Source organism: Rana temporaria, chromosome 6 (assembly GCF_905171775.1).
Source record: "Rana temporaria chromosome 6, aRanTem1.1, whole genome shotgun sequence".
Taxonomy (NCBI): Eukaryota; Metazoa; Chordata; class Amphibia; order Anura; family Ranidae; genus Rana; species Rana temporaria.
The window spans coordinates 5,234,097-5,261,710 of NC_053494.1; the positions used below are offsets into that span (position 1 = coordinate 5,234,097).

At 41.0% G+C, this 27,614-nt stretch overlaps 2 protein-coding genes across 2 annotated transcripts; both read left to right on the forward strand.

Moving 5' to 3' along the window:
- Window positions 1-825: 825 nt before the first annotated feature.
- Window positions 826-3,399, forward strand: LOC120942942 (olfactory receptor 1019-like). Its single transcript, XM_040355919.1, has 2 exons — window positions 826-1,587; window positions 3,108-3,399. The coding sequence occupies exons 1-2, from the start codon at window positions 863-865 to the stop codon at window positions 3,334-3,336; spliced, it is 954 nt and encodes a 317-aa protein (XP_040211853.1). The 5' UTR covers window positions 826-862; the 3' UTR covers window positions 3,337-3,399.
- Window positions 3,400-16,370: 12,971 nt separating this feature from the next.
- Window positions 16,371-17,317, forward strand: LOC120942851 (olfactory receptor 146-like). The gene has a single exon (XM_040355776.1). It carries the CDS (start codon window positions 16,371-16,373, stop codon window positions 17,304-17,306), a length of 936 nt encoding a protein of 311 aa, XP_040211710.1. The 3' UTR covers window positions 17,307-17,317.
- Window positions 17,318-27,614: the final 10,297 nt, after the last annotated feature.

The following is a 27,614-nucleotide window of genomic DNA, read 5'->3' on the forward strand; positions in this document are numbered from 1 at the left end:
TCCGAGGTACACTATCAGCATATAACACATACCCGTGATTTTCCCCCTATTTTCAGGGGGGAAAAGTGCATGTTAAACGCTGATAAACACGGTATATGTTTGAAGAATTATACTTGTATTATGAATGCATTTGTAAATGTTTTCACCCACCCATCAAATCCATGAAGCAGCCTTTCTCAGTTTTAATTATATCACACCCAATGGTTCCTCCCGAGGTTGATAGAGCTTTCTTGAGTAGTGAGAAGTGCTAGACTTCTAAACTCACCACCAACACAAGGGGTCCCTCCTCCACTGACCACCAATGTAAGGGGACAGTCCGCTGACCATCAATGTGAGAACCCTTCTCCTCTGAGTACCATAGTAAGGGTAAGTTACTGATCACTAACGTAAGGGAATTCTTCTCCAATGAACAACCTATAAAAGCGGATGCTGCTCCATTGATCACCAATGTAAGGGGGCAATCTGAGGGGCAGAGGTTCAGAATTTCCCTATGGTGTTGAAGCTCACCTATATTTATATAGGCCAGTTGAGCAGACCATTATAATGATAAGTCAATTGGAACCTGTTGAATGAGATGACAAAGCTTTAGCAATACCAGGCCTGAGGTGTCTGAATTCTGCATGTCAGAATTTCCTGTGCTTCTAATTCCCTGGCATTTGCAGATAACAGAAGGGTTGAGCATTGGGGTTGTAAAGTTATGTATGGGCACCTCTATGTTGCACTTTATAACTGATAGCAATTTTGCTTATACTGGAGACAGAATTGTTTTATCTTTTGTAAAATTGACCACTAAATGTACGTTATGGGTTATCAGGTATTACAGTATTGGATTGTTCTTGCCACCCTTAGTGGTTTTGTACAAATGATGAAGGAAATCAATCAAACCCAAGTGTCGGAGTTCATCCTTCAGGGGTTGTCAGATGTCCCATACCTCCAGTTGCCATTGTTTCTGGTGTTTTTCCTCATCTATCTAGCATCGTTGGTTGGAAATTTCCTGATTTTCCTTCTGATCTGGCATGATCCTCACCTCCACACTCCCATGTACATATTTCTGTGTAACCTGGCTGGGCTGGATATTCTATATTCCTCTGTTACCTCTCCAAGAATTCTCTCAGATATCTTTTCTAAAGTCAAGACAATAACTGCTTCTTCATGTATCACTCAGTTCTTTTTCTTTTTTTCCTTCATATGCATTGAACTGTATTTGCTGGCTGTGATGTCCTATGATAGATACATTGCAATCTGTCATCCTTTACATTATATCCAGATAATGCACCCCAAGATTTGTGCTCAAATGGTGTCTGCAGCTTGGGTCATTGGGTTCCTCACCTCATTAATACATACCCTCTGTATTCTGAGACTGAATTTCTGTGGCCCCAATGTCATCAACAGCTTCTTCTGTGACCTCCCTCAGTTGTTTCTTTTGTCTTGTACTGATACTTTCATTAATGTTTTTGTCATGTTCCTTGTTGGTATCATAATGGGTTCTGGTGCTCTTGGTATGACCTTTGTACCATATATTCGTATACTTCGCACCATCATGGGGATTGACTCCCGGCAAGGAAAGCTGAAGGCCTTTTCCACATGTACTTCCCACTAGTGTTGCTCACGAATATTCGCATTGCGAATATTCGACTCGAATATAGCATATTCGAGAAATCGCGCTATATTTCGAATTTCGCGGTGAATATTCGCAATTCCGAATATTCGCATTTTTTCAATTTGATTTTTAAAACAGATCACATCCTATCGACGTCTAAAAGCATTGCTGGTATGATTAGAGACCCTGGGCCGAGTAGCTAAGCTGAGGCGATCCTTTTATGTTGCCAAATTGAAAAAAAAAAAATTGCGATTTTTCGCTATTGCGAATGCGAAAATTATTGCGAATTTTCGATAACTGTGGTAGGAGAACTCTGATTGTCTCTGATGCAAAAGGGGGGGGCTTTGTGTATGTGTATGTTATGAATATTTGTATGTTTGATATTATTATTTTTTGTAAGAAGGAAAAAATTGCGCATACCTTAAAAAAGGGGAGAATACAGCAGCAACTCAAAAATGTTATACAACATAAATTAATACAAGACAGAAAATGGAGTCGCTCTACAAGAATAAAAAATATGTCTAGTGACAAGACATGTGGGCAAATTATAAAATAAGCAAGCGCAAATAACTTGTGAAATACACAGTGAAACAAATATATAAAGAAATATAGTCCCAATAATAGAAAAATAATCTTTCATAAAAATGTCTTTGATATGTGAAGTGAAAAAAAGTCCAAAGCATGCAGCATGAACGTGTTCAATCTTCAAGGTGTTTGATTGACAAATGGCGGTGACAGATGGATAGAGTAAAGAATCACCACCAATGCAAAACACTTTTTATTTTCTATTGTAAAATATCAAGAATATTCTGAGCCAATCAGAGTGCTCCTTCCGCATTTGCCGAATATTCGCAATTATTTTGTATTGTAAAATATCAAGAATATTCTGAGCCAATCAGAGTGCTCCTTCCGCATTTGCCGAATATTCGCAATTATTTAGTATTGTAAAATATCAAGAATATTCTGAGCCAATCAGAGTGCTCCTTCTGCATTTGCCGAATATTCGCAATTATTTTGTATTGTAAAATATCAAGAATATTCTGAGCCAATCAGAGTGCTCCTTCCGCATTTGCCGAATATTCGCAATTATTTAGTATTGTAAAATATCACGAATATTCTGAGCCAATCAGAGCGCTCCTCCAGCATTTGTCGAAATTGCGCAATAAATATCGCATTCGCATGTTGCGATATTTCGATAAAATATCACGAATATTCTGAGCCAATCAGAGCGCTCCTCCAGCATTTCTCGAAATTGCGCAATAAATATCGCATTCGCATGTTGCGATATTTCGATAAAATATCACGAATATTCTGAGCCAATCAGAGCGCTCCTACCGCAGTTATCAAAAAATCGCAATTATTTTCGCATTCGCAATAGCGAAAAATCGCAATCATTTACTTTCGATAAAATATCACGAATATTCGAATTTAGCGAATATATCTCGAATATTCGAATATATATTCGAGATATATCGCGAAATCGAATATGGCATATTCTGCTCAACACTACTTCCCACCTAACAGTAGTTTTCATCTTCTACGGGACACTCATCTTTACCTACCTCCGTCCTAACCCCACCTCCACTGCTTCAGAAGATCGTCTTGTGTCCATTGTCTACACCGTGGTTACACCACTCCTAAATCCCTTGATCTACAGCCTACGGAACAAAGATCTCAAAGCAGCACTTAGAAGAATTTTGTACAGTCTAGGCTTGAAAAAAGTTGACACAGAATAACAAAGTTAGTTGTTAAATAGATGAGCAGTATTCATTTACCCTATGTCCTAACCCCACCTCCAATGCTGCGAATGATAATATTGTGCCTATTGTCTACACTGCTTCTCAGTCCCCTGACTTCCAGCCTCCAGAACAAAGATCTCAAGCAGTGGTGGTTGGTGCTCAAATTTTTTTGGGGGGCGCAAACAAACTGAAAAAAAATTTCCGCCACTGTGCCCATTAAACACAGCCACTGTGCTCATCAAACGCCACCAGTTTGCCCCCAAATACAGCCAGTTTGCCCCATCAAATGCAGCCAGTTTTCCTCCTCAAATGCAGTCAGGTGGTTCCCCCAAATGCAGCCAGTTTGTCCCCCCAATTGTAGCCAGTTTGTGCCCCCAAATGCAGCCAGTTTGTCCCCCCAATTGCAGACATTTTGTGCCCCCAAATGCAGCTAGTTTATCCCTCCATCTGCAGCCAGTTTGTGCCTCCAAATGCAGCCAGTTTCCCCCCAACCCGGCACTTACCTTCCTCGGGTCAGCGCCGTCCTCCTCCACGCTCCCTTGATGTCTCCTCCCGTCCTTGATGTTGCTTCAGCCAATCAGGTGACGGGTAACCAGACTCGGTGCACCTGATTGGCGGGTCAGTGTTAGGGAAGCGATTTCTTAACACAGCATGGTTTTAATTGGAGGATTTCACTATGTGAAACCACATCCTGTTTCCTGCTCGGGGCAAACAGATAGAGGTCAGATAAACCTTTACCGGCTCCTCACAGCATACTAGACTCTCAGTCCGATCTCTTGTGTTCTTGTAGTCTTATGGTATTGTTTATGTTAAAGATCTGCTGTTATTTTTAAGATTATAAATGCAAAAATAGATAAAATAAGTAAAATGGGATTTCCAAGAAAAGGTGCTGATTGTAAGTGGTATGACAAATCAATAAAACGAGAATGAAAAATATATGACTTGCCCCCATCCTAACACACACAAGGATGGGAACACCCGTTTGCACCAGAAGTGCCTACTACTCACTTCATGAGGCTCACCCAGCATACAGAACTTACCAAGGTTCACTCACCAGCCATGAAAAAAGCATGTCTTCATGCCAGGGATACAAACAAATGGCAACCATCCCAACGTATAACTAGCCTTTACAGCAAGGTGCGCACGGAAGGGCAACGCATTTCAAAAAGCAAACAAAAATTCCCAGTTGTCTTAGCAGCCAGCCTGCAACAAACTGAAATGACCCTGTCTAACTGTTCCTGTTAGGGGTTTAGTTTTCACACATTTGCAAATATATGTGTAAGCTGAAGCGGCTACTTCACAGCACCCCAATATACTACCGTCCTAACTCTATAATTCTGCCAGTCTCCCAAGTTGGAGCACATATATAATAATAGATAGATTAACCACTAGCAACATGGCTCAGCTGGGCGAAACAATGTTATGTTATGTCACTTTGCCCTGTGGCCACTAGGGGCGCGTGTGCCCCGACGGAGGCAAGCACACATGCCTGATGCTGGCCCCTGGAGCCGATGCGATTGTGTGTAAACAAATAATAATTGTTATTATTATTATTATTATTACTATTATTATTAGGGTTGAGCGAACCCAAACTGTAAAGTTCGGGTTCGGTACGGACTTTGGGTTTTTCCCGAACCCGGACCCGAAGCCGAATAATTGGAAAAAGTTTGGGTCCGGGATCGGAGTTCGGGAAAAAAAAATGCACGGAGGTCCCCGCAAATTCAATAAGCAGACCCTTTAGGTCTGGTATGGATATTAAGGGGAACCCCGCCGTCAATTTAAAACAAAAATGACGTGCGGTTCCCCCTAAATATCCATAACCAGACCCGTTATCCGAGCACTTTGACCTGGCCGGCCGCAGAAAAGAGGGGGGGACAGAGTGCGCCCCCCTCTCCTGAACCGCACCAGGCCACATGCCCTCAACATGGGGAGGATGTCCCCATGTTGATGGGGACAAGGGTCTCATCCCCATAACCCTTGCCCGGTGGTTGTGGGGGTATGCGGGCGGGATGCTTATCAGAATCTGGAAGACCACTTTAACAAATGGGCCCCCCAGATCCTGACCCCCCCCCTGTGTGAAATGGTAATGGGGTACACTGTACCCCTACCATTTCACGAAGGAAGTGTAAAGTCTTGTAAAAAAAAAAAAAAAAACACACACACCATAGAATAAAGTCCTTTATTAATAAAAAAAAAAAAAGAAAAAAACTCCAGCGGTGATAATCCACTCGTTCCCGGCTTCCTGCTCCCACGTTGTCCTGATCCTGCGACCTCTGCGGGTGATCTCCAGCGATGAGAAGATCCATTCATCCGGAGCGCAGCATCGCCGACCTTCTCTCACCGCTGGACACAGCCCAGCGAATAACGCGCTGAAGCTGTGACATTTCTTATATAGGGGAAGCAGGGCCACCTGTCACGTGACCCCGCCCCCTCTGACGTACCCTCTGCTACGTCACTGGGGAAGCCCAGGAAGAGGGAAGCCGGGGAACATCCAGGTGTCCGCTCAACTCTAATTATTATTATTATTATTATTATTATTATTATTATTATTATTATTATTATTATCACCATTCACGGGCATATACTTTCTTTGGTAAAAACCCTGGAGTGTAAGTTTGCTTTTTTTTGTGCATTGCCATGCCATACCATGCAAAGTGGACATTTGTTAGGAACTCTGAGGAAATGTAAAGGCTTTTTTATCATAACTTGGTAGGTAATGCTTTGTATATGGGCAATAGGCATTTAATACATGTGTATAAGCAATTGTTGTTTGAATTTTCAATCTTAAAGGTTTATTATTCATTTTACATTCAGTTATTGTATAACTAATTCCCTGTCACAGCTTCATTGCTGGGAATGCTCATGGCAATTGCTTAATGAGACCTTTATTTTGCATATAATTTAAACGATACAATCGGAGGGAATCCCAGGAGTGTGACATCATTGTGTGTTTTAACAAGACCCGGCTGGATGCCTTGGCTAATAATTAGTTTAATTAAAGATTGACTCCAGAGGTTTGGGGTCCTATAATGGTTTCTATTGCATTCACCTTGTCTAATGATTAGCTTAACTAAAGATTGTTGTTGGCGGTGACCCCAGAGGGTCCTAATCTTAGTCTTGTAATGGTTTCTATTACATTACAAATAAACATATTTTTCCTTGTCAATATATCTTTATTTGAGTGATAAAGAATTATACAGGTAAAATAAACATACTTTTCAAAAGAAACAAGGCATTTTTAACAGGTTCATGGCATCAATAACTTAAAAAAAGTCTAATTTAAAACATATACTGAATACTAGTAAATGATGATGAATGAACCAGTTTGGTATATATTGTAGAAGGAGAATAAATACCGACTCTTCTTTGCAAATATATAATATGAAGTATAAGCAGACATTGGCCAACAAATTAGGCTATAATGATTTAGGTTCAATTATTATTATTATTATTACGTTTTTATACTTTATATATTTTCTCCCAATGTATGTAATTGTACTATTTCATTTAGGATGCACTTTTTTTTCATACTGTCTAACTAAAACCATATATGCCTGAAAAAATCAAGCCTACTTTAGGGCCTTATACCAACTTGAGCCACAAAAACACCTGTTTTAAAGACCTTTGATTGTCTAAAAATGTGGGTATATGGGACTTTTAAGGTTCTAATCATTTTACCCTCAGAAAAAGAGCATAATATTATACAATAAAATATTACAAAAACATATCTTTGTTATGAATTTGCAACATGTAAAAAAAAAAAATGGATTTGTAAGTTCTTATAAAAACATATTAGATGCATATAGAAGTATACATAGTAGTATCTACCCCATACACCTTCCTAGCAATTGTTGCCTTATGAGGAGTTTATGAGCAATCTCCATTAGCAACTGGGAATATTTGTATATAGATGTGTATACATATATATATATATATATATATATATATATATATATATATATACATATTAGAGCTGTATGATTAATCGCGGAGAGAATCGCGATCTCGATTCTCCCCGCCCGCGATTCTTCTGTTTCACGGCCGGCGTCAGCAGCCTGCGCCGCTGGATGGATGCCTGGGCTTCTCTTGGAGATCTGTACAACTGTAGTGTGTATCCATGCACCACCCAATGGTTGCTGGCGGTACTGCTTCTGATGTATAAAAAAGAGACCAGTGATATGTCTATAATGTTAATGACCATATAACTCCTATGAAAAAAAGCAGAATCAAAGTTTGATTCTGCTTTTTTCATAGGAGTTATATGGTCTTTAACATTATAGACATATCACTGGTCTGTTTTTTATATATTCATATTTTCAGAAAAATCACAGGTTTATTTATTTATTTATTTATTTATTTATTGGGGGGGGGGGGGGTTTTCTGGCATTCCGTTTTTGAGAATCGTGAGAGAATCATGATCTTTAGTCTAAGCAAAATAATCGTGATTCTCATTTTGACCAGAATCCTGCAGCTCTAATACATATATACATATATATATATATATATATATATAATTTAGGATAAGGAATGTGTAGGAAATATTGTTTCTGTAAGGGTTAACTGGACTGACAGGCTGGGCCTGATAAAATCTATTTAACAGTCCCCTGTTGATTTGCATGAATGCTGGGTGATGAGGTGCCATGGAGCCATTCTGTCTGTATACCTAACTTAGTATTCAAACAAGTCAGGAAGAGATCACATCTGAAACCTGTAGTCTATGCGGAGCCGCCTTTCTTGGCTAGATAAAGGCGTTTTTATTCTCCCATGTTAACGAACCAATATTCATTTAAGGGGTAATTTGCCACAGCTAGTACCATGTATAGCTAACTGTATAACATGTATAGCTAACTGCCCCATTCAAGAGAAGTTAACGACCTTCGGTTTAATTAATTTATCTTCAAATCTAATTATCACTTAACTCAAGTAGTGAGGGGGCTAGTGAGGGAAATTAATATATCACCCATATTTGGAAGAGATACGCCCGGAGGGAGGAGAGAGCTAACAGTAGCCAATCATAGTGGCCCTGTTTAAGTCAATGGGAGAGGGGCTCATATAAGGAGAGAAGAGAGATGTCAGTAGAGTCAGTAGATCAGTAGAGAAGAGAGATGAGATGACCGGGGCCCCGGAGTCATTATTTTAGGTAATTATCAGACCATCTCCTTGTGTTGTAAGTGCTGTTTTTCTGTTTGATATTTGTAGTGGGATGTACCTACTTTGTATTTGAAACTAATATTTACTCCCTTCTTTAAGACTATAAATATTTGCGGTGTATTAGACTAATAACAATTCTCTAATAAATGCTTATTATATTGAAGCTTTCACTTCTGGTCAAAAGAACTCTTATTTAACCCATATCATATCTTTGAGATAGTAAATATTAAATATACATTTGTAAAGGGTAACACAATGCAACCAATAGTAAATGTATGAAGGTAAAAATATGACAATGGAAGGTGCAATGTTCCAAAAATGTACAAAAGTATTGGGACGTGTGCCTTTATACGCACATGAAACTTTAATGGCATTCCAGTCTTAGTCCATAGGATTCAAAGCCTGGCTCACAGTCTCCTCTATAATTCATCCCAAAGGTGTTCTATCTGGTTGAGGTCAGGCCAGTCAAGTTCTTCCACCCCAAACTCGCTCATTGGTGTCTTTTTGGACCTTGCTTTGTGCACTGTAGTATGTATTTAGCCCTTGAAAATTAGAAAAATAAAACAAAGGGTGAATAACAATGTAGTGTCAATCTACACAATCATAGTAGCAATAACAATTATTCAAAAGTGTCCATCATAGAATCCAAAAAAATTGTCCATCATAAATTAATTAATTCAAATATCAAAAAATAATACATTTGTGAAAATAATGCAACTCTTCATAAAGTTGAACATTTTGAACACCATAGATCCTTCACCAATAGCACAAGTGCTGATCCACACCCCTATAGAATGAGGATCACCAGATTGTGAGACTCTACAATGAAATCCATCGACAGGTGGGTCCAAGGCCTCTCTTCATTGGGTATTGGTTGTAGGAGGCCAACTGGAAGGTGTTGTGGTGTCTTAATCTGAGCACACACGGAACAAGGAGCTATGAAGGCGGCTACATCAGCACGTAGACTCAGGGTTGCCAACTTTCAGTAAATTTACGTTTACGTTTGTAAAATCTGTACTTTTTTCATCTGTCCTTGAATGTCCATTACGGACATGTAGGCTGCATGTCCGTCACTGACATTCATGGGCAGATGCAACAATTATGGATTTTAAAAAACTGTTTGTAAATTTACTGAAAGTTGGCAACCCTGTGTTGACTAGGCCACCAGAATTGTTGGGAAATGACCCAAAAGAGTTGATTCTTCCCTGGGTGGCCAGCAGCATTGGGAGAATGGTAAGTCTGAAACACAGCAGTACAGAGACTCTCATGTCCCAATTGGTAAATTCCCAACTAGAAGTATAGTATGGGCACTGCAAATGCAGTTGCTCTAGCTCTAAGAAGAACATGCAAGGAAAAATAAAAAAAACAGCATGTTTGCCATCCATTAAGCCCCCCATCTATGCTTCTTGCCCCCATGCAGGACGACAGATGCATAAATTCTAATGGGGGGGTTTAAAGCACATGATTAGAGCCAGAGGGTCTAATAGGCATTAAAATAGGGTGGGCTCTGGAAGTTTACTTCCACACTGGTCGTATAATTGCGCAATTTACCTTCAACCTGGTGCCATACCCCCTCATAGTTGGGTCTACCCTTTGTCTGTCTTGGTGGTGGACAAGGCCATGGAGTAGTATGTGGCTGATACACTTGCTTGAGGATTCATCTGCAGATCCTCGTCTCCTGCTGGTGCTGGTTTCTTCTTTGCGAAAAAGAAGAATGGTGATCTAAAACCTTGTAATGATCATAGGGGTCTCAATCGCTCCACGATTAAAAACACATATCTGATTCCATTAATTACAGAGTTATTTGACCGCCTCAAGGGAGCAACATTTTTTACGAAGCTTGATTTGGAACCCAAAAGAGTATAAGTGAGCTGGACATTACTAGTAGGGGTATGTTACAGGCCCCCTAACCTAAGGAAAGAGGTGGAGATGGATCTTCTTTCACAGTTAGAAACATCAGTGAGACTGGGAAATGTCATCATAATGAGGTAGTTCAACTTTTCCGACATTGACTGGGTGGAATGGACAGCCCAACTTCATGTCCCAATTGGTAAATTCCCAACTAGAAGTATAGTATGGGCACTGCAAATGCAGTTGCTCTAGCTCTGAGAAGAACATGCAAGTAAAAATAAAAAAAACAGCATGTTTGCCATCCATTAAGCCCCCATATATGCTTCTTGCCCCCATGCAGGACAACAGATGCATAAATACCCCTACTAGTAATGTCCAGCTCACTTATACTCTTTTGGGTTCCCAATGGACTCCATCACTCTTCTTTAGCATAAAAGAATCAAAGCAACAATCCATATGAAATTCTTCAACAGGTTCATCCACGGTGACATATGACCAAAACACCCAAGAAGAAGTGAGAGGGTAGGATAGGAAAGGTCCTCCACCTTTAAAATCACTGCAGCCTACCAGCTGAATAGATCTCTTATTAGGGAGATCAAAAAAGTCTGTGGCTTATTCCCCAGCCCCGGGTCTCTGTGCTTGGCAGAAAGAATCCCAGAATCTTCCTCGCTGGATATCCCCAGTATTTTACAGCGGTCAATTAGACCCCATGTAAGGATAAAAAGGCTACCATAGTGTAAATCCTTAAATCATTTATTGGTTAAAAAACAGGATTGCACTTACAATTTGCCGTGAATAAAAATAGCGTGTCAAAAGATAGTCGAGCCGGCCGGCTCCTAATAGCTGCCCATTACTTCCGGGACTTTGCGTTAACGTGGGGACGTCAGCACGCCGCTCCTCCCTACACTGTTTCGTCAGAGGTGATGTCATCATGGGGCACTGGGGTAAGAACTTATTGGCCTCCCCTCCTCCTCCACACCTTTATGGATTGACAATGTCAGACTATAACTTTTTTTTTAAAAGTTCGTCTTGCTATCTCACATAGGCTTTCATAGGTAACCCATTTATAAGGTGCCTTCTCAGCACCCCAAAATAAATAAATACAAATTCAGAAGGAATGTATATGAAGGCTTGTCTTTTTTTTGATTGTAAATCCCAACAATTATGACACTGATCTAAAACAAGACAAATATATTCTTTATGCATTTATTTATTTTACTTTTTTTAAACTTTAGTTTACTCCTAATAACACTTGGTCAACACAACTTTCCTTTCTATCTCTGAAAAAATGTATATCAATCAACTGTGTTAATACACCATGCACTTATTTTTTGTATACAGTGCATTGACCTGACATGTGGGTCACTAAGGGGTAAATTAATTCAGGCAAAGCATTATTTTCTGTAGAGATTGAGAATAATTTTTATTTAGAAGATTAATCTCAGATGAATTTAGAATCATCATACACACTTGTGTGCTCTAAAGATCTCATGGGGGGGGGGTTGCATTATAAATATGTGTGTGGAGATGATGAAGCTGTATTGTTACTCAAAGTGTCACACCGATATTCTGTTAAATTACTTAAATTTTCTTCAGCAAAATGTCTCCACATTGGACCTGCTGCCACTGAATTGATCCTTCCAGAGGAGACTCCCCTATCCCTCTTCTATCAGAAGGTATCACAATCAAAATCTGGGAAGAAGCTGAAACAATAAAATCACAAAATTGTTTTTTTCTTTATAGGTACTGTGTTATTATTACTTAGAAACATTTGGTTAGCCAACAGACAAGATATACACAAATGTTTTGCTCCTAAGATTGTGTTTCTTTGATTTGGAAAAATATATATACTGAATTTAACATGCTTAAATGTTTTGTGTTTATTTGTAACATCTTAATGGTGGCACCATCTATATTCCATTTAGAGACAGAAGAAACACTCACAATGTACTATAGTCATGTCCCCCTTTCTGACAGGCATTGGAGCTATATGAGCTCTCTGTACAGAAGCCATTAAGAAAAGGAGAGTGGGAGAAGCACCACCTAAGTGCAGTTTAAAAATCAGCATTTATTGCACAAGTTAAAAACACTTAGGCCGCATACATACGGTCGGTCAAAACCGATGGAAACTGACTGAAGGACCGTTTCATCGGATGGACTGATCGTGTGTACAGGGCTTTACAGGACGAAAGTGATATTCATGCTTATTTAAGGTACCAGTCTCGCGGTCTCTGCCATCCTGCAGGAGGTCCAAGAAGGCTGGAAGAGGATTTGGAGAGGCTGGAACACCAGGTGTATACAAGGAAGTCCATGCTAACCACCATGGAATGCAGAAGAAGAAATGACGTCACCGTAAGAGGCAGGAGTGAGGATTGGGGCTGTCCAAATAACAAGTTACGTACTCTGAGCTCACAGCTCCTTCTACTGGCTCCTGGTCTACTAACAGTAGAAGGAGCTATGAGCATTGAGTGTGTAGCCTGTTACTTGGACAGTCTTGATCCCAACTCCCGTCACTTCCACGGTCCATGCTGGTTATCTAGGACTTCCTTGTATACACCTGGCATTTCAGCCTCGCCACATCTCCTTCCAACCTTATTGGACCCCGTGGAGCCTGCAGGATGGTGGAGACCATGAGACTGATCAGTGACATCTGAGCTCTGATCGCGTGGCCTGTTACTTAAACAGTCTTGATCTCGACTCCCTTCACTTCCGCGGTCTACGGACTTCCTTTTATACACCAGCTCATGTGTAAGGTAAGGTCTACAGGATTGGATATATCAGTTTGTAAATGGATAGAAAACTGGCTGAAAGCCAGAATTCAGAGAGTCGTGGTTAATGATTCTTACTCTGAATGGTCCAATGTTATCAGTGGTGTACCCCAAGGTTCAGTGCTGGGACCCTTACTTTTCAATATATTTATAAATGATATTGGGTCTGAGATCAAAAGTAACATTTCTGTCTTTGCAGATGACACCAAGCTATGCAGTGGAATAACATCCTTACAGGATGTCTCCAATTTACAAGCCGACCTCAATGCTCTGTCTGATTGGGCGACTAAGTGGCAGATGAGGTTTAATGTAGATAAATGTAAAGTTATGCACTTGGGGGCTAAGAATATGCATGCATCATACATACTAGGGGGAGTACAACTGGGGGGGTCTGTAGTGGAGAAAGATCTGGGGGTTTTAGTTGATCATAAGCTCAATAATGGCATGCAATGCCAAGCTGCGGTTTCCAAAGCGAGCAAAGTCCTTTCTTGTATTAAGAGAGGTATGGACTCCAGAGACAGAGATATAATTTTGCCCCTGTACAAATCATTAGTAAGACCTCATCTGGAATATGCAGTTCAGTTTTGGGCACCAGTTCTCAAAAAGGATATAGGAGAACTGGAGAAAGTGCAGAGAAGAGCAACCAAATTGATAAGAGGCATGGAGGAGCTCAGCTATGAGGAAAGATTAGAGGAACTAGATTTATTCACTCTTGAGAAGAGGAGAATAAGGGGGGATATGATCAACATGTACAAATATATAAGAGGTCCATACAGTGAACTTGGTGTTGAGTTATTCACTTTACGGTCATCACTGAGGACAAGGGGGCACTCTTTACGTCTAGAGGAAAAGAGATTTCACCTCCAAATACGGAAAGGTTTTTTCACAGTAAGAGCTGTGAAAATGTGGAACAGACTCCCTCCAGAGGTGGTTCTGGCCAGATCAGTAGATTGCTTTAAGAAAGGTCTGGATTCTTTCCTAAATGTACAGAATATAACTGAGTACTAAGATTTGTAGGTAAAGTTGATCCAGGGTAAATCCGATTGCCTCTCGGGGGATCAGGAAGGAATTTTTTCCCCTGCTGTAGCAAATTGGATCATGCTCCGCTGGGGTTTTTTGCCTTCCTCTGGATCAACTGTGGGTATGAAGTTGGGTGTATAGGATTTTACTGTGTTTTTTTATTTTGTTTTTTGTGGTTGAACTGGATGGACTTGTGTCTTTTTTCAACCTGACTAACTATGTAACTATGTAACTATGTAACTATGTAACTATGTAACCTGGCATTAAAGCCTCTCCACATCTCCTTCTTGGACCGCCTGTGGAACCTGCAGTATGGCGGAGACCACAAGACTGATCAGTGATGTCCTCAGAAGAGGCAGGAGTTGGGATTGAGGCTGTCCAAATAACAAGCTACGCGCTCTGAGCTCACAGCTCCTTCTACTGGCTCCTGGTCTACTCACCAGTAGAAGGAGTGTGAGCTCTGAGCGCGTGGCCTGTTACTTGGACAGTCTTTATCCCGACTCACGTCACTTCTACGGTCCATGCTGGTCATTGTGGACTTCCTTGTATACACCTGGTTTTCCAGCCTCTCCACATCTCCTTCAAACCTTCTTGGACCACCTGTGGTGCCTGCAGGATGGTGGAGACCACGAGACTGATCAGTGACATCCCGAAAGAGGCAGGAGTCTGGAGGCTGTCCAAATAACAAGCTATTTGATCTAGGTTCATAGCTCCTTCTACTGGCCCCTGGTCTACTCACCAGTAGAAGGAGCTATGAGCTCCGAGCACTTAGCCTGTTACTTGAACAGTCTTGATCCCGACTCCCGCCACTTCTGCGGTCCACGGTGGTTATCGTGGACTTCATTGTATACACCTGGCCTTCCAGCCTCTCCACATCTCCTTCCAACCTTCCTGGACTGCCCTTGGAGTCTGCAGGATGGTGAGACCACTAGACTGGTACCTTTGATAAGCATGAATATAACTTCTATCCTGTGAGCGTTTTTAACTTGTGCAATAAATGCTGAAATTTTAATACTGCACTTAGGTGGCACCCTCCCCCTCTCTCCTTTTCTGCTATTTTACAAAGTCTTGAACACACTCCTGGGATAACTGCCTTCTATACTGTAGCCCTTAAGTATGTTTTTATTTAGACTAATGGACTCAACATTGTTTTCTTAAAGGCACATACCATTTGATGTTCCAGAACTTTTTTATTATTTTTTAGAATTACAGCAACCATCCTCAACCTTTTTTAGACATGAGGAACTTCACAAAGCATCTTTAGGTCTTAGTGAACCTCTATTAAAACCAATTCAGACCGATCTCATCGGATGGACTGATCGTGTGTACGAGGCTTAAGGCTTACCTGTAGGTGCTTGAAATATCTCCTAAACCTCCACGGTTTAGGAGATATTTACAAAAATTACAGCCGCCAATGTCTATGGTGCATGCGCCGTAGACAACAACGCAGACACACTTTAGCAACGGCGAGTGTGCCGTTTCTAATGGAGGCCATGCCGTGACTGCCGCCTCCCGTGCGCATGCCAATCACAGCGCCGAAGCCGCCATACCCAGAAGTCAGTCACAGGAGAGATGTTGGCCACCCGAGCGGTGTACAAGGACGGCTGTGGGGGCTTCGATCTGAGGTGAGTATTACATAATGAGTTAGTATGCTATGCATACTAGTTCATGATGTCTTTGTCTTGCAGGGGTTTTTTTTAGGATTTGTTTTTATAGACTTAACTTCCTCTTTAAAAGAGAAGTATGTTTTTTTTTCATAATTATACTTATCTAGGTGGATGCAGCATCAGACCAATGCTGCATCTGTCCCCCGCCGCCTCTTCACTGAGAAAGGAGCCACAAACCCAGCCGATGGCTTGGTTCTCTCACCTCCCTCAAGCGAAGAGCTGCTGACTGTCTGTCAGCATCTCTCCTGCTCTGCTCTTCCATGCTCATTGGTGCGCTGAGCTGTGGAGGGGCGGGGAGCGGCTGTCTCATCCTCTCAGCTCATAAAAATTATATGTTAGTGCAAATAAAAAACACGGACAGAACTCAATTGTTTCTGTTGTGAGTGCTCTAATATGGCTACAATTAACTCAACCATATCTATGATTGCAATACATCATAGTTGTGATTAGCAATACATCAATTTATTTTATGAATTGAATTAAAATGTGCATTCTATTCGGGTATATATTGTATATTACTGTGTTTATTCTAAATGTTTTTTCTATACCAGTCTTATCAGTGAGTTCTATTGCAATGGGGAATCAGACAACTTTGAAGGAATTATTTCTCAGTGGACTATCTGACCTTCCGCCTCTTCAACTCCCGCTCTTTCTCTTCTTCCTTCTCATCTACCTTCTGACATTAATGTGGAATTTGCTGATCATCGTCCTCATAGTCATCGACTCTCATCTCAATGTTCCTATGTATTTCTTCCTTGGGAACCTGGCCGGTTTGGACCTCTGTAGTTCCTCGGTCATCGTCCCGCGAATGTTGTTTGACCTTCACACCAAGAGGAGAAAGATTACCACAACAGATTGTATGATCCAAGTCTTTTTCTTTATATTTTTTGTTTCTTCTGAGACTTTTCTGTTGTCCGTCATGTCCTATGATCGATATATCGCTATTTGTAAGCCGTTGCATTACATAGAGATCATGAGTCGGAAAGTCTGTGTACAGTTGGTATGCAGTGTCTGGTGTCTCAGTTTTTTCTATTCTTCGGTTCACACATTTTATGCTTTTAAATTAACGTTTTGTGAATCAGATGTCGTAGAAACGTTCTTCTGTGACCTGATCCAGTTGTTTCAGATCTCTTGCAGTGACATCTACATCAACATCCTGCTCATCTTTTTCTTGAGTGGCATCCTTACAGTTGGGAATCTTATAATGACCTTCTTCCCCTATGTCTATATATTCAAAACTGTCCTGAAAACAAAAGTGAAGGTCAATAGGAGTAAAGTTTTCTCTACATGTACCCCTCATCTCACCGTGGTGATTTTATATTATGGCTCTGTTTGCTTTAATTATTTTCAACCAAATGGAAGTCACCAGTTCGGTGGTAACAAAGTGGTGTCCATGTTTTACACCGTGATACTTCCACTCCTCCATCCTCTGATTTATAGTTTGAGAAACCAGGACTTCAAATCAGCATTCCGAAATGTTGTGAGGAAGATTATACACAATGCAATATAGAGTTCACCTAAATTAATTCATTATATAAAAAAAATATTTCCTGCACTCAGGTTACCAATAGCTGAAGTAGTCAGCAAAACAATTTATTGATATCAAATTTTAACATGCAAAAAGATAGAAGAGAAAGGTATGTAGGACTATAAGTGAGGAAATGCCATGTCAAAGGGAATAATAACATACAAATGAAGTTACAGTACAATCTTGAATACCTATCAGATATTTTGTATCCAATAGATAGGTAGTTACAAGACTTACCGTATATACTCGAGTATAAGCCAAGATTTTCAGCCCTTTTTTTTAGGTCTAAAAAAAATGCCCCCCCTCGGCTTATACACGAGTCAGTGTACCTAGAAATATTGAGAGGCTGCTGGCGTCTATCGTTTAAAACTTGCGGCCTCCTCTTGCCCCTTCCGTGATAGGCAGAACTCTGTTTGCTGAGAAACGCCTATCACGAACATTCTCTCATCCTCACCCATTCCAGCAGACACTGTGTTCAGTGTTCCACCAATCACGGATGCCTTTTCATCCTCGGACAAGAGGACGTCCGTGATTGGTGGAACACTGAACACAGTGTCTGCTGGGAAACTGAGTCCGAGGATGAGAGAACGTCCGTGATAGGCAGAACTGTGTCAGCAGAGAAACGCCTATCACAAACATTCTCTCATCCTCACCCATTCCAGCAGACACTGTGTTCAGTGTTCCGCCAATCACGGATGCCTTTTCATCCTCGGACAAGAGGATGTCCGTGATTGGCGGAACACTGAACACAGTGTCTGCTGGGAAACTGAGTCCGAGGATGAGAGAATGTCCGTGATAGGCAGAACTGTGTCAGCTGAGAAACGCCTATCACGGAGGGGACCAGGGGGAGACATTTAAACATTGAATGGACGCCCGTAGCCTTTCAATTTCAGATACAGTGACGACGGGCACAGTGATGACGGGCACAGTGACAATGGGCACAGTGACGACGAGCACAGTGACAATGGGCACAGTGACAATGGGCACAGTGATGATGGGCACAGTGAGGATTGGCACAGTGAGGATGGGCACAGTGACAATGGGCACAGTGAGGATTGGCACAGTGACAATGGGCACAGTGAGGATTGGCACAGTGACAATGGGCACAGTGAGGATTGGCACAGTGAGGATGGGCACAGTGACAATTGGCACAGTGACAATTGGCACAGTGATGTTGCAATGGGCACAGTGAGGTTGGCACAGTGAGGCGTGCAAATGGGCAGTTGACCCTCTTTTCCGCTTACAGTGGCCGCTGCATTCTCACCCTCGGCTTATACTCGAGTCAATACGTTTTTCCATTTTTTTTGTGGTAAAATTAGGTACCTCGGCTTATACTCGGGTCGGCTTATACTCGACTATATACGGTACTCTAAATATGCTGCTCATGGCATTCCATACAAATGAAAAATAGACATGGCAGGTATACATGGTAAGATAAATCAATTGAAAAACATATGAAATAGAGACAGGTAACTGTTGGCATCTAATGGCACTTTACACGTTTCCTGTCATTTCAGCTATTCACCAGGAGAGTTATAAAGTAATATACTGGAAAGAAAAATAAACAAGGGTAAATGATAATGCCTTATGAATAAGGGAGGACAGGGACTATGTCCCAATAAGGTGGAGACATTTGGGAGACTTACTATACAGCCTCAAGGCCAGATCCCGTATCTGCCAAGGAAAAAGGGGGGTTCGGGCATGATGTCTCCCCCAGCACTAAAAAAAAAGTCCAGCACTAAGAAAATTTAATTGAGAAGTGAGACTTCATATATAAATAAATATACAGAAAGTAACCACTTGCCGACCGCCGCCAGTAGATATACGTCAGCAGAATGGCTGTGTGTGCAAAGCAACGGATGGGTACGTTGCTTTGAAATTTCCATCTTGCGGGTGCGCGCGTGCCGTTGCAAGCTCCGTGACCGTGCCCACGGGACCCCAGCACTCGATGTCCTGCGACACGGAGTGACAGAACGGGGGGATGCCATTGTAAACAAGGCATCTCCCTGTTCTGCCTAATGACAGGACACTGATTGTCTGCTCCCTGTAATCAGGAGCATTGATCAGTGTTGTGTCACAGGAAGCACCGCCCCCACATAGTTAGAATCACTCCTTAGAACACACTGAACCCCTTCCTTGCCCCCTAGTGGTTATCCCCTTCCCTGTCAGTGTCATTTACACAGTAATCAGTGCATTTTTATAGCACTGATCGCTGTATAAATGACAGTGATCCCAAAATAGCGTCAAAAATGTCCAATGTGTCCGCCATAATGTCGCAGTCATGATAGTTTTAAAGGGAAACCCATGCCAAAATAGAAAAAATGGAGCAGGGTCCTCCCAAAATCCATACCAGACCCTTATCTAGGCATGTAATCTGAGAAATCCCCCCTTCTGAACCATACCAGGCCACATGCCCTCAACATGGGGGGTGGGTGCTTTGGGGCAGGGAGCTCATCCTGGGTACATCAACATAGGGACAAGGGCCTCAACCATGGCCAGGGGTTGTGGGGGTCTGTGGAGAAAAAGGGGGCCCCCAGATCCGGTATCTGGTGCATAGTACCCCCACCCATTCACCAAAAAAGTTTCAAAAAGTAATAAAAACACACACACAGTTTTTGACAATTCCTTTTGCCGAAGGTTCTGGTATGGCCTGGGGGGCCCCACGCCGTTTTTTTTCCATTTTTTTAACCAGCAATTTTTATTTTTTAGCTGTCAGAGAGCAAACTCATTGACAGCTTGATGACTCGTCTGTGGTTAAGGACGCCGCAGCCAGCTTCCTGGCCCACTCCTTAACAGCCAGCTTATACTGAGCCCTAATTGGGCAAAGCTTTGCCAAATCAGGGTGCAAAATGCACTGTGCAGAGCGCAGTGCATTGCAGGGTGTTTAGCAGGGCGGATACCCACCAAAGACCCTGCAAATTTGGCTGTTGGACGAATTTCTTAAATTCTCTGCTCTTATAATGATTCAAGCATTTATCGATATTTACCCATAACCTTGTTAATGTTTCATTCATAGGTTATTACAATATTTGTACCAAATTTGTGCTACTTTAAGGCCCTGACGAAGCGTGGTTCCCTGTGAAACATGTAGGCCATCTGTCACTGTCTTGATCTTTTCAGTCAGAATCAGCACTTCCTGGACCAAATAGCAGTAACTGTGATTTTAACCTGTTATAATTGTAAAATGCTCTTATTTCACCATTGATATGGAAAATAAAGATTAATTATATTTTTTCTCTGTGGTATATATCTTTAATAAACCCTACAAGGTGCATACAAAGTCCCACTCCACCCTACCTTTGCTATTGATTTTAGTATCTTTTTGGGCTTAAAGAGTCACGTACAGGTACGTTGATGTGCCCAGCCGTGCCATTCTGCCGACGTATATCGGCGTGAAGGGGTCCTTAAGTGGTTAAACTGGTTTTCATTCATTCGGATACTTCCCAGGCATTTCCCAGCTGTTGTTTCCTGCACAAAGAGGGCACCACTGTGGTTGGAACAGGTAAGTATAGCAATTCTTTCTTTATAGGACTAGATCGATTTATTTCCACTTTATTTTTACTTTAATTGACTGGAAACAAGTCTTCCCTCTTCCTGGGCTTCCCCAGTGACGTATCAGAGGGTACGTCAGAGGGTGCGGGGTCACGTGACGGGTGGCCCTGCCTCCCATATATAAGTAATGTCACAGCTTCAGCGCGTCATTCGCTGGGCTGTGTCCAGTGGTGAGAGGAGGTCGGCGATGCTGCGCTCCGGATGAATGGATCTTCTCATCGCTGGACCGTAGATCACCCGTTGCTGGATCTTCTCATCGCTGGAGATCACCCGCACCCGTCGCTGGATCAGGACAACGTTGAAGCAGGAAGCCGGGAACGAGTGGATTATCACCGCTGGAGTTTTTTTCTTTTTTTTTTTATTAATAAAGGACTTTATTCTACGGTGTGTGTTTTTTTTTTTACAAGACTTTACACTTCCTTCGTGAAATGGTAGGGGTACCCCATTACCATTTCACACAGGGGGGGGGGTCAGGATCTGGGGGTCCCCTTTGTTAAAGGGGTCTTCCAGATTCTGATAAGCCTCCCGCCCGCATACCCCCACAACCACCGGGCAAGGGTTGTGGGGATGAGACCCTTGTCCCCATCAACATGGGGACATCCTCCCCATGTTGAGGGCATGTGGCCTGGTGCGGTTCAGGAGAGGGGGGGCAGCACTCTGTCCCCCCTCTTTTCTGCGGCCGGCCAGGTCAACGTGCTCGGATAACGGGTCTGGTTATGGATATTTAGGGGGAATCGCACGTCATTTTTTTTTTTAATTGACGGCGGGGTTCCCCTTAATATCCTTACCAGACGTAAAGGGTCTGGTTATTGAATTTGCGGGGACCTCCGCGCATTTTATTTTTCCCGAACTCCGATCCGATTTCCAATTATTCGGGTTCGGGAAAAACCCAAAGTCCGTACCGAACCCGAACTTTACAGTTCGGTTCGCTTAACTCTAAACAAGATGTCTTATGGTTAAGATATTCTGCACTGCTATCATATCGCAGTGGTTGGACAACGTTTGACCTTGTTTCTACCTATCAAAAGTTGAACATTTATTTTCTATCTAAAATTAAAACCCAGAAAATGAATTTAAAACACAACACAACCTTTATAACCCCTTTAAGTAGTGCAGTGAGTGAGTGAGTGAGTGAATAACTTGTATAGCGCTACAAATGCGAACTGAATCGCCTCAAGGCGCTTGGTATCCATTTTCCTTCTATTAAGCCTTCAGAAAAGATGGTTTTTGAGTTTCTTTCTGAAGGCCTGATGATTCTCTTCCGTTCGTAAATGAGTTGGTAATGAATTCCACAGTCGAGGTCCTTGGACTGCAAATCTTTGTTCTCCTTTGCTTTTGTAACGGGCCTTGGGGATTTGTAGTAGATTTTGGTTGGCTGATCGGAGGACGCGATTGGGGTTGTGGTATTTTATTTTCCCACATAGATATTGGGGGCGATGCCTTGTACATATTTGTGCGTTAGGCAGAGGGCCTTGAATGTGATTCGGTCCTTGACGGGCAGCCAATGGAGGGGCCTCAGGGTGGGGGAAATCGATTCCCGGGTTTTTTTGCCTGTTATCAGTCGCGCTGCCGTGTTCTGGACAACTTGCAGACGGGCAATCTGGTATTTTGGGAGATGGGTCTGGTCGTACCAATATCAGAAACAATTTTGGAGGCAATTTCAAGGATCTCTTTCCAAAAGGTCATCTATTATTTTCAAATGAGGGCAGCTAGAAAATCAACTTTCAATAAGGAGTCATTGCAATTTCTTTTTTATTCTGATGTTTTTGATCTTTTGCAATTTATTGACTTTTTTTTTGACAACTGCTTCACGATTAACCTTTTTATACTTGACTTCAGTATTAAAAGTTCCCATTTCAAACTTTATGAAATAGATAAAAAAAATAAACTGGAAAAACATTTATTGGAAAAATGTAATTTAACCACTTAAGGACCCCTTCACGCCGATATACGTCGGCAGAATGGCACGGCTGGGCACATCCATGTACCTGTACGCGTCCCGGTCCGAAGCTCGGTGACCGCGCCTGCGGGACCCGCGGACCTGATCGCCGCCGGCGTCCCGCGATCGGTCCTCCGGAGCTGAAGAACGGGGAGAGGTGTGTGTAAACACACCTTCCCTGTTCTTCGTTGTGGCAGTGTCATTGATCGTCTGTACCCTGATACAGTGAAACACGATCAATGACATCACACGTCCAGCCCCGCCCCCTACAGTTTAGAAACACATATGAGGTCACACCAAACTCCTTCAGCGCCCCCTAGTGGTTAACTCCCAAACTGCAATTGTCATTTTCACAGTAAACAATGCATTTGTGTAGCACTGTTTGCTGTGAAAATGACAATGGTCCCAAAAATGTGTCAAAAGTCCGATGTGTCCGCCATAATGACGCGGTCATAAAAAAATCGCTGATCGCCGCCATTAGTAGTAAAAAAAAAAAATATTAATAAAAATGCAATAAAACTATCTCCTATTATGTAAACGCTATAAATTTTGCGCAAACCAATCGATAAACGCTTATTGCGATTTTTTTTTTTAACCAAAAATAGGTAGAAGAATACGTATCGGCCTAAACTGAGGAAAAAAAAGTTTTTTTATATCTTTTTAGGGGATATTTATTATAGCAAAAAGTAAAAAATATTGTTTTTTTTCAAAATTGTCGCTCTATTTTTGTTTATAGCGCAAAAAATAAAAACCGCAGAGGTGATCAAATACCACCAAAAGAAAGCTCTATTTTTCGGGGGAAAAAAGGACGCCAAGTTTGTTTGGGAGCCACGTCGCACGACTGCGCAATTGTCAGTTAAAGGGACGCAGTGCTAAATCGCAAAAAACTGGCCAGGTCCTTTGATAGATGAGAAGAAAAGTAACCGCTCAGATAAACCAAGGAACTTTTACTCACTGGATCCAAACCGTGGGTGCCGGCAATGCAAATAATGCAAAATTGAAGAGAAGAAGCTGGGACAGCCGCACTCCAAAAACGTTCCTTTTTATTAAAACTGGTCACAGAACATCACACGCCACAGCAAACAATCAGGAAAAGGCTAACGCGTTTCGCACTGTGCTTCAGTGCTTATTCATGAGCTATGAATAAGCACTGAAGCAAAGTGCGAAACGCGTTAGCCTTTTCCTGATTGTTTGCTGTGGCGTGTGATGTTTTGTGACCAGTTTTAATAAAAAGGAACGTTTTTGGAGTGCGGCTGTCCCAGCTTCTTCTCTTCAATGTTGCCAGGTCCTTTACCTGCATAAAGGTCCGGGTCTTAAGTGGTTAAAGGGTAAATTGGAACACAATAAAATCAGTAATTTTTGCGTTTTTTTTTTATATTTAGGTTAAATGTGAGTGTTAATCAAGAAAGCATTAATTTAAGGAGATGCTTCATTATCTTTTAGAGATTCATTTTCCAGGGGACCCGTGTTTTAGATTAATCTCAGATGAATACAGATACAATGTACTCTCCTGTGTGCCATGTTGCTGTCAGGGGGGGATTTCTGTATTATAAATATCTGTATGTGCAGCTAATAAAATGGCATTATAACAAGAAATGCCACACAGATGTTCTATTCTTGTATATTTCCTATTTTCTGTAAAATGAATGTAATGTATCTGTGAAGCGTCTCCATGATAGAACTGCTGGACCCTACAGAGGAGACCCCTCCAACCCCTCTTCCATCAGAATTGACCTCTGCTGGAGGTATCAAGGACAAAGAAAATTTTTAATTTTACCAGCCTGGAAATTCACAGGTATTTTTTTTTTTTTAATCCCTTATTGGCATTTTTTAATAAACTATTGCCATTTGTCAATTTATAAAGCTTGTAAAGCCTGGTTGATATACTGTACTGTATATATGTTTTCAGGATTTGTTTTTCTTGTATGTTCGAGTTGAAACAAATAAAACAATTGAGTATTATATTTATACTTTAAAAAAGGCAGATTTTTGCCATTTATTAACATGTCTTTTGGTCTTCAGGATACTGTGCAGATAAGCAGACACATGTAAATGATTACATTATGTGAAAACAAACACATTTTGCATCAGGTCCAAATTGATAAGTTCAATTATGTTTGTCACATCTTACACTCATTTTATATGTTCATCTGTGCCTTTAGTTGAGAGTAACTTAACAATCCATTTTATGTTTAAACTGAAGTTCCTCCCTGAAAAAAAAAATTTACACCAAAAAAAGAAAAAAATGTACTTACCCAAAATAACAGTTGCTATGCAGAAGTCCCGCGGTGGAACTGTGCTGCATTCTGGGAACTGTGTGAATCCCAGAGAGCAGCCGGCCCATTCACAAAGCGCCGCGCTCCTCGCACATGCGCAGTAGGAAACGGGCAGTGAAGCCGCACGGCTTCACTGCCTGTTTCCCTTACTGTGGATGGCGGCGCCTGGAGCTGCCAGGATCGAGGGATCGGCCTCAGGGGGGACCGACATCGCTGGCGCCTAGGACAGGTAAGTGTCCTTATTAAAAGTCAGCAGCTACAGTGTTAGTAGCTGCTGAATTTTATTTTTTATTATTTTTATTTTTTTTACCGGACCTCCGCTTTAATTAAAGGGATTTCCTGCATTCAGGGCCGTCTTTAAGGCGGGGCAAAAGGGGAAGCTGCCCTGGGCCCTGTCATTGTTTTGGGGCCCAAAGCATCTGCTACCAACTATCCTGGTTTAAATTCCCTTGTGCCTTGAAATTTTAGTCCTGTCCTGTGTCCCAATATCTCAGTGTGAAGTGCTGCTACTAATGCTGCAGAGCAGGTGGAGAGCGAAATTGCATGGGGGGCCCCAAGAAAAGTTTTGCCCAGGGTCCAATCGATATTAAAGATGGCCTCTGCCTGGATTGTGTATTTTACTGCTCATGTTAGTAGATAACAAAGTGTTAATATTTTAGAGAGATGAATATATATTGATACATTAAAGAGATCATGTCACTTCCTTATTCACTGTTCATTATTTTCTATATGAATTTTAGATGATTAACCACTTGACCTCGGAAGGTTTTACCCCCTAATGACAAGGGCATCTTTAGCTTTTCAGCCCTGCGCTACGTTAACTGGTAATTGCTTGGTCATGCAACACTGTACCTAAATTAACATTTATATTATTTTATTTCACACAAATAAAGCTTTATTTGGCGGTATTTGATCATCACTTTTTTTTTTTTTTTTTTGCTATATAAATAATAAAATACCCAAAATTATGAAAACAAAACCTGTTTCTGTTATAAAATTTTGCAAACAAATATTCTTTCTTCATAACTTTAGGACATATGTATTTTTGCTAAATTCTTTTATTTTTTGCTATGTAAAAGAAAAAATACCAAAAATTCTGAAAACAAAATATGTTTCTGTTATAAAGTTTTGCAAACACATATTTTTTCTTCATAACTTTAGGTCTAGGACATATGTATTTTGCTATATTTCTTTTATTTTTGCTATACAAATTAAATAAATACCACAAATTATGAAAACAAAATCTGTTTCTGTTATAAAGTTTTTCTTCATAACGTTAGGACATATGTATTTTGCTATATAAATGAAAAAAAAAAAATATGAAAAAAAAATCTATTTCTATTATAAAGTTTTGCAAACACATATTTTTTCTTCATAACTTTAGGACATATGTATTTTTCTAAATTCTTTTATTTTTTGCTATGTAAAAGAAAGAATACAAAACATTATGAAAACACAATCTGTTTCTGTTATAAAGTTTAGCAAACAATTTTTTTTCTTCATAATTTTAGGACATATGTATTTTGCTATATTTTTTTTGCTATATAAATGAAATACAAAATACCAAACATGATGAAAACACAATCTGTTTCTGTTATAAAGTTTTGCAAACAAATATTCTTTCTTCATAACTTTAGGACATATGTATTTTGCTAAATTCTTTTATTTTTTGCTATGTAAAAGAAAAAAATACCAAAAATTCGGAAAACAAAATATGTTTCTGTTATAAAGTTTTGCAAACACATATTTTTTCTTCATAAGTTTAGAACATATGTTTTTTGCAATTTTTTGGGGTAAAAGTAACCCAAATAACCGTATATTATTTAGTCTATGTGAAAGATATAGGGGCAGATCCACAAAGATCTGCCCCGGCGCATCGTATCTGAGATACGCTACGCCGCCGTACGTTACCTGGCTTTGGTTCGAATCCATAAAGATTTTGCGCCGTCGTTCCCGCGTCGAAATTTTAAAATTCACGTCGTTTGCGTAAGTCGTCCGTGAATGGCGCTGGACGCCATTTACGTTAACGTCGAAACCAATGACGTCCTTGCGATGTAATTTAGCGCAATGCACGTCGGGTAATTTGACGGACGGAGCATGCGCAGTACGTTCGGCGCGGGAACGCGCCTAATTTAAATGGTGCCCGCCCCATTTGAATTAGGCGGGCTTGCGCCGAGCGGATTTACGTTACACCGCCGCAAGTTTACAGGTAAGAGCTTTGTGAATAAGGCACTTACGCTGTTAACCTGCAGCGGTGTAACGTAAATGGAATACGTTACGCCGCCGCAGCGTAACGTATTTGTACCTGAATCTGGCCCAGTGTGTAAAAAAAGTAAAAAAAAAATCAAATAACCAATCTCTGTTATAATTTTTTTTATCAAAATAAAGAATAATAGTTAAAAAAAAAAAAAAAAAATCCTTATTTAAACTTTTTTCCTTTTTAACATTTTTCTTCTCTTTTTTTTACTTTTTTTTTTCTAGCATTCTGACATAAGAGTAGCACAGTGCTGCCATAGTGTAACT

Coding starts and splice junctions, on each gene's coding strand:
- LOC120942942 (XM_040355919.1), top strand. CDS start 863: ATGATGAAGGAAATCAATCAAACCCAAGTGTCGGAGTTCATCCTTCAG. Junction 1,588..3,107: donor CTGAAGGCCTTTTCCACATG/TACTTCCCACTA, acceptor TCTGCTCAACAC/TACTTCCCACCTAACAGTAG.
- LOC120942851 (XM_040355776.1), top strand. CDS start 16,371: ATGGGGAATCAGACAACTTTGAAGGAATTATTTCTCAGTGGACTATCT.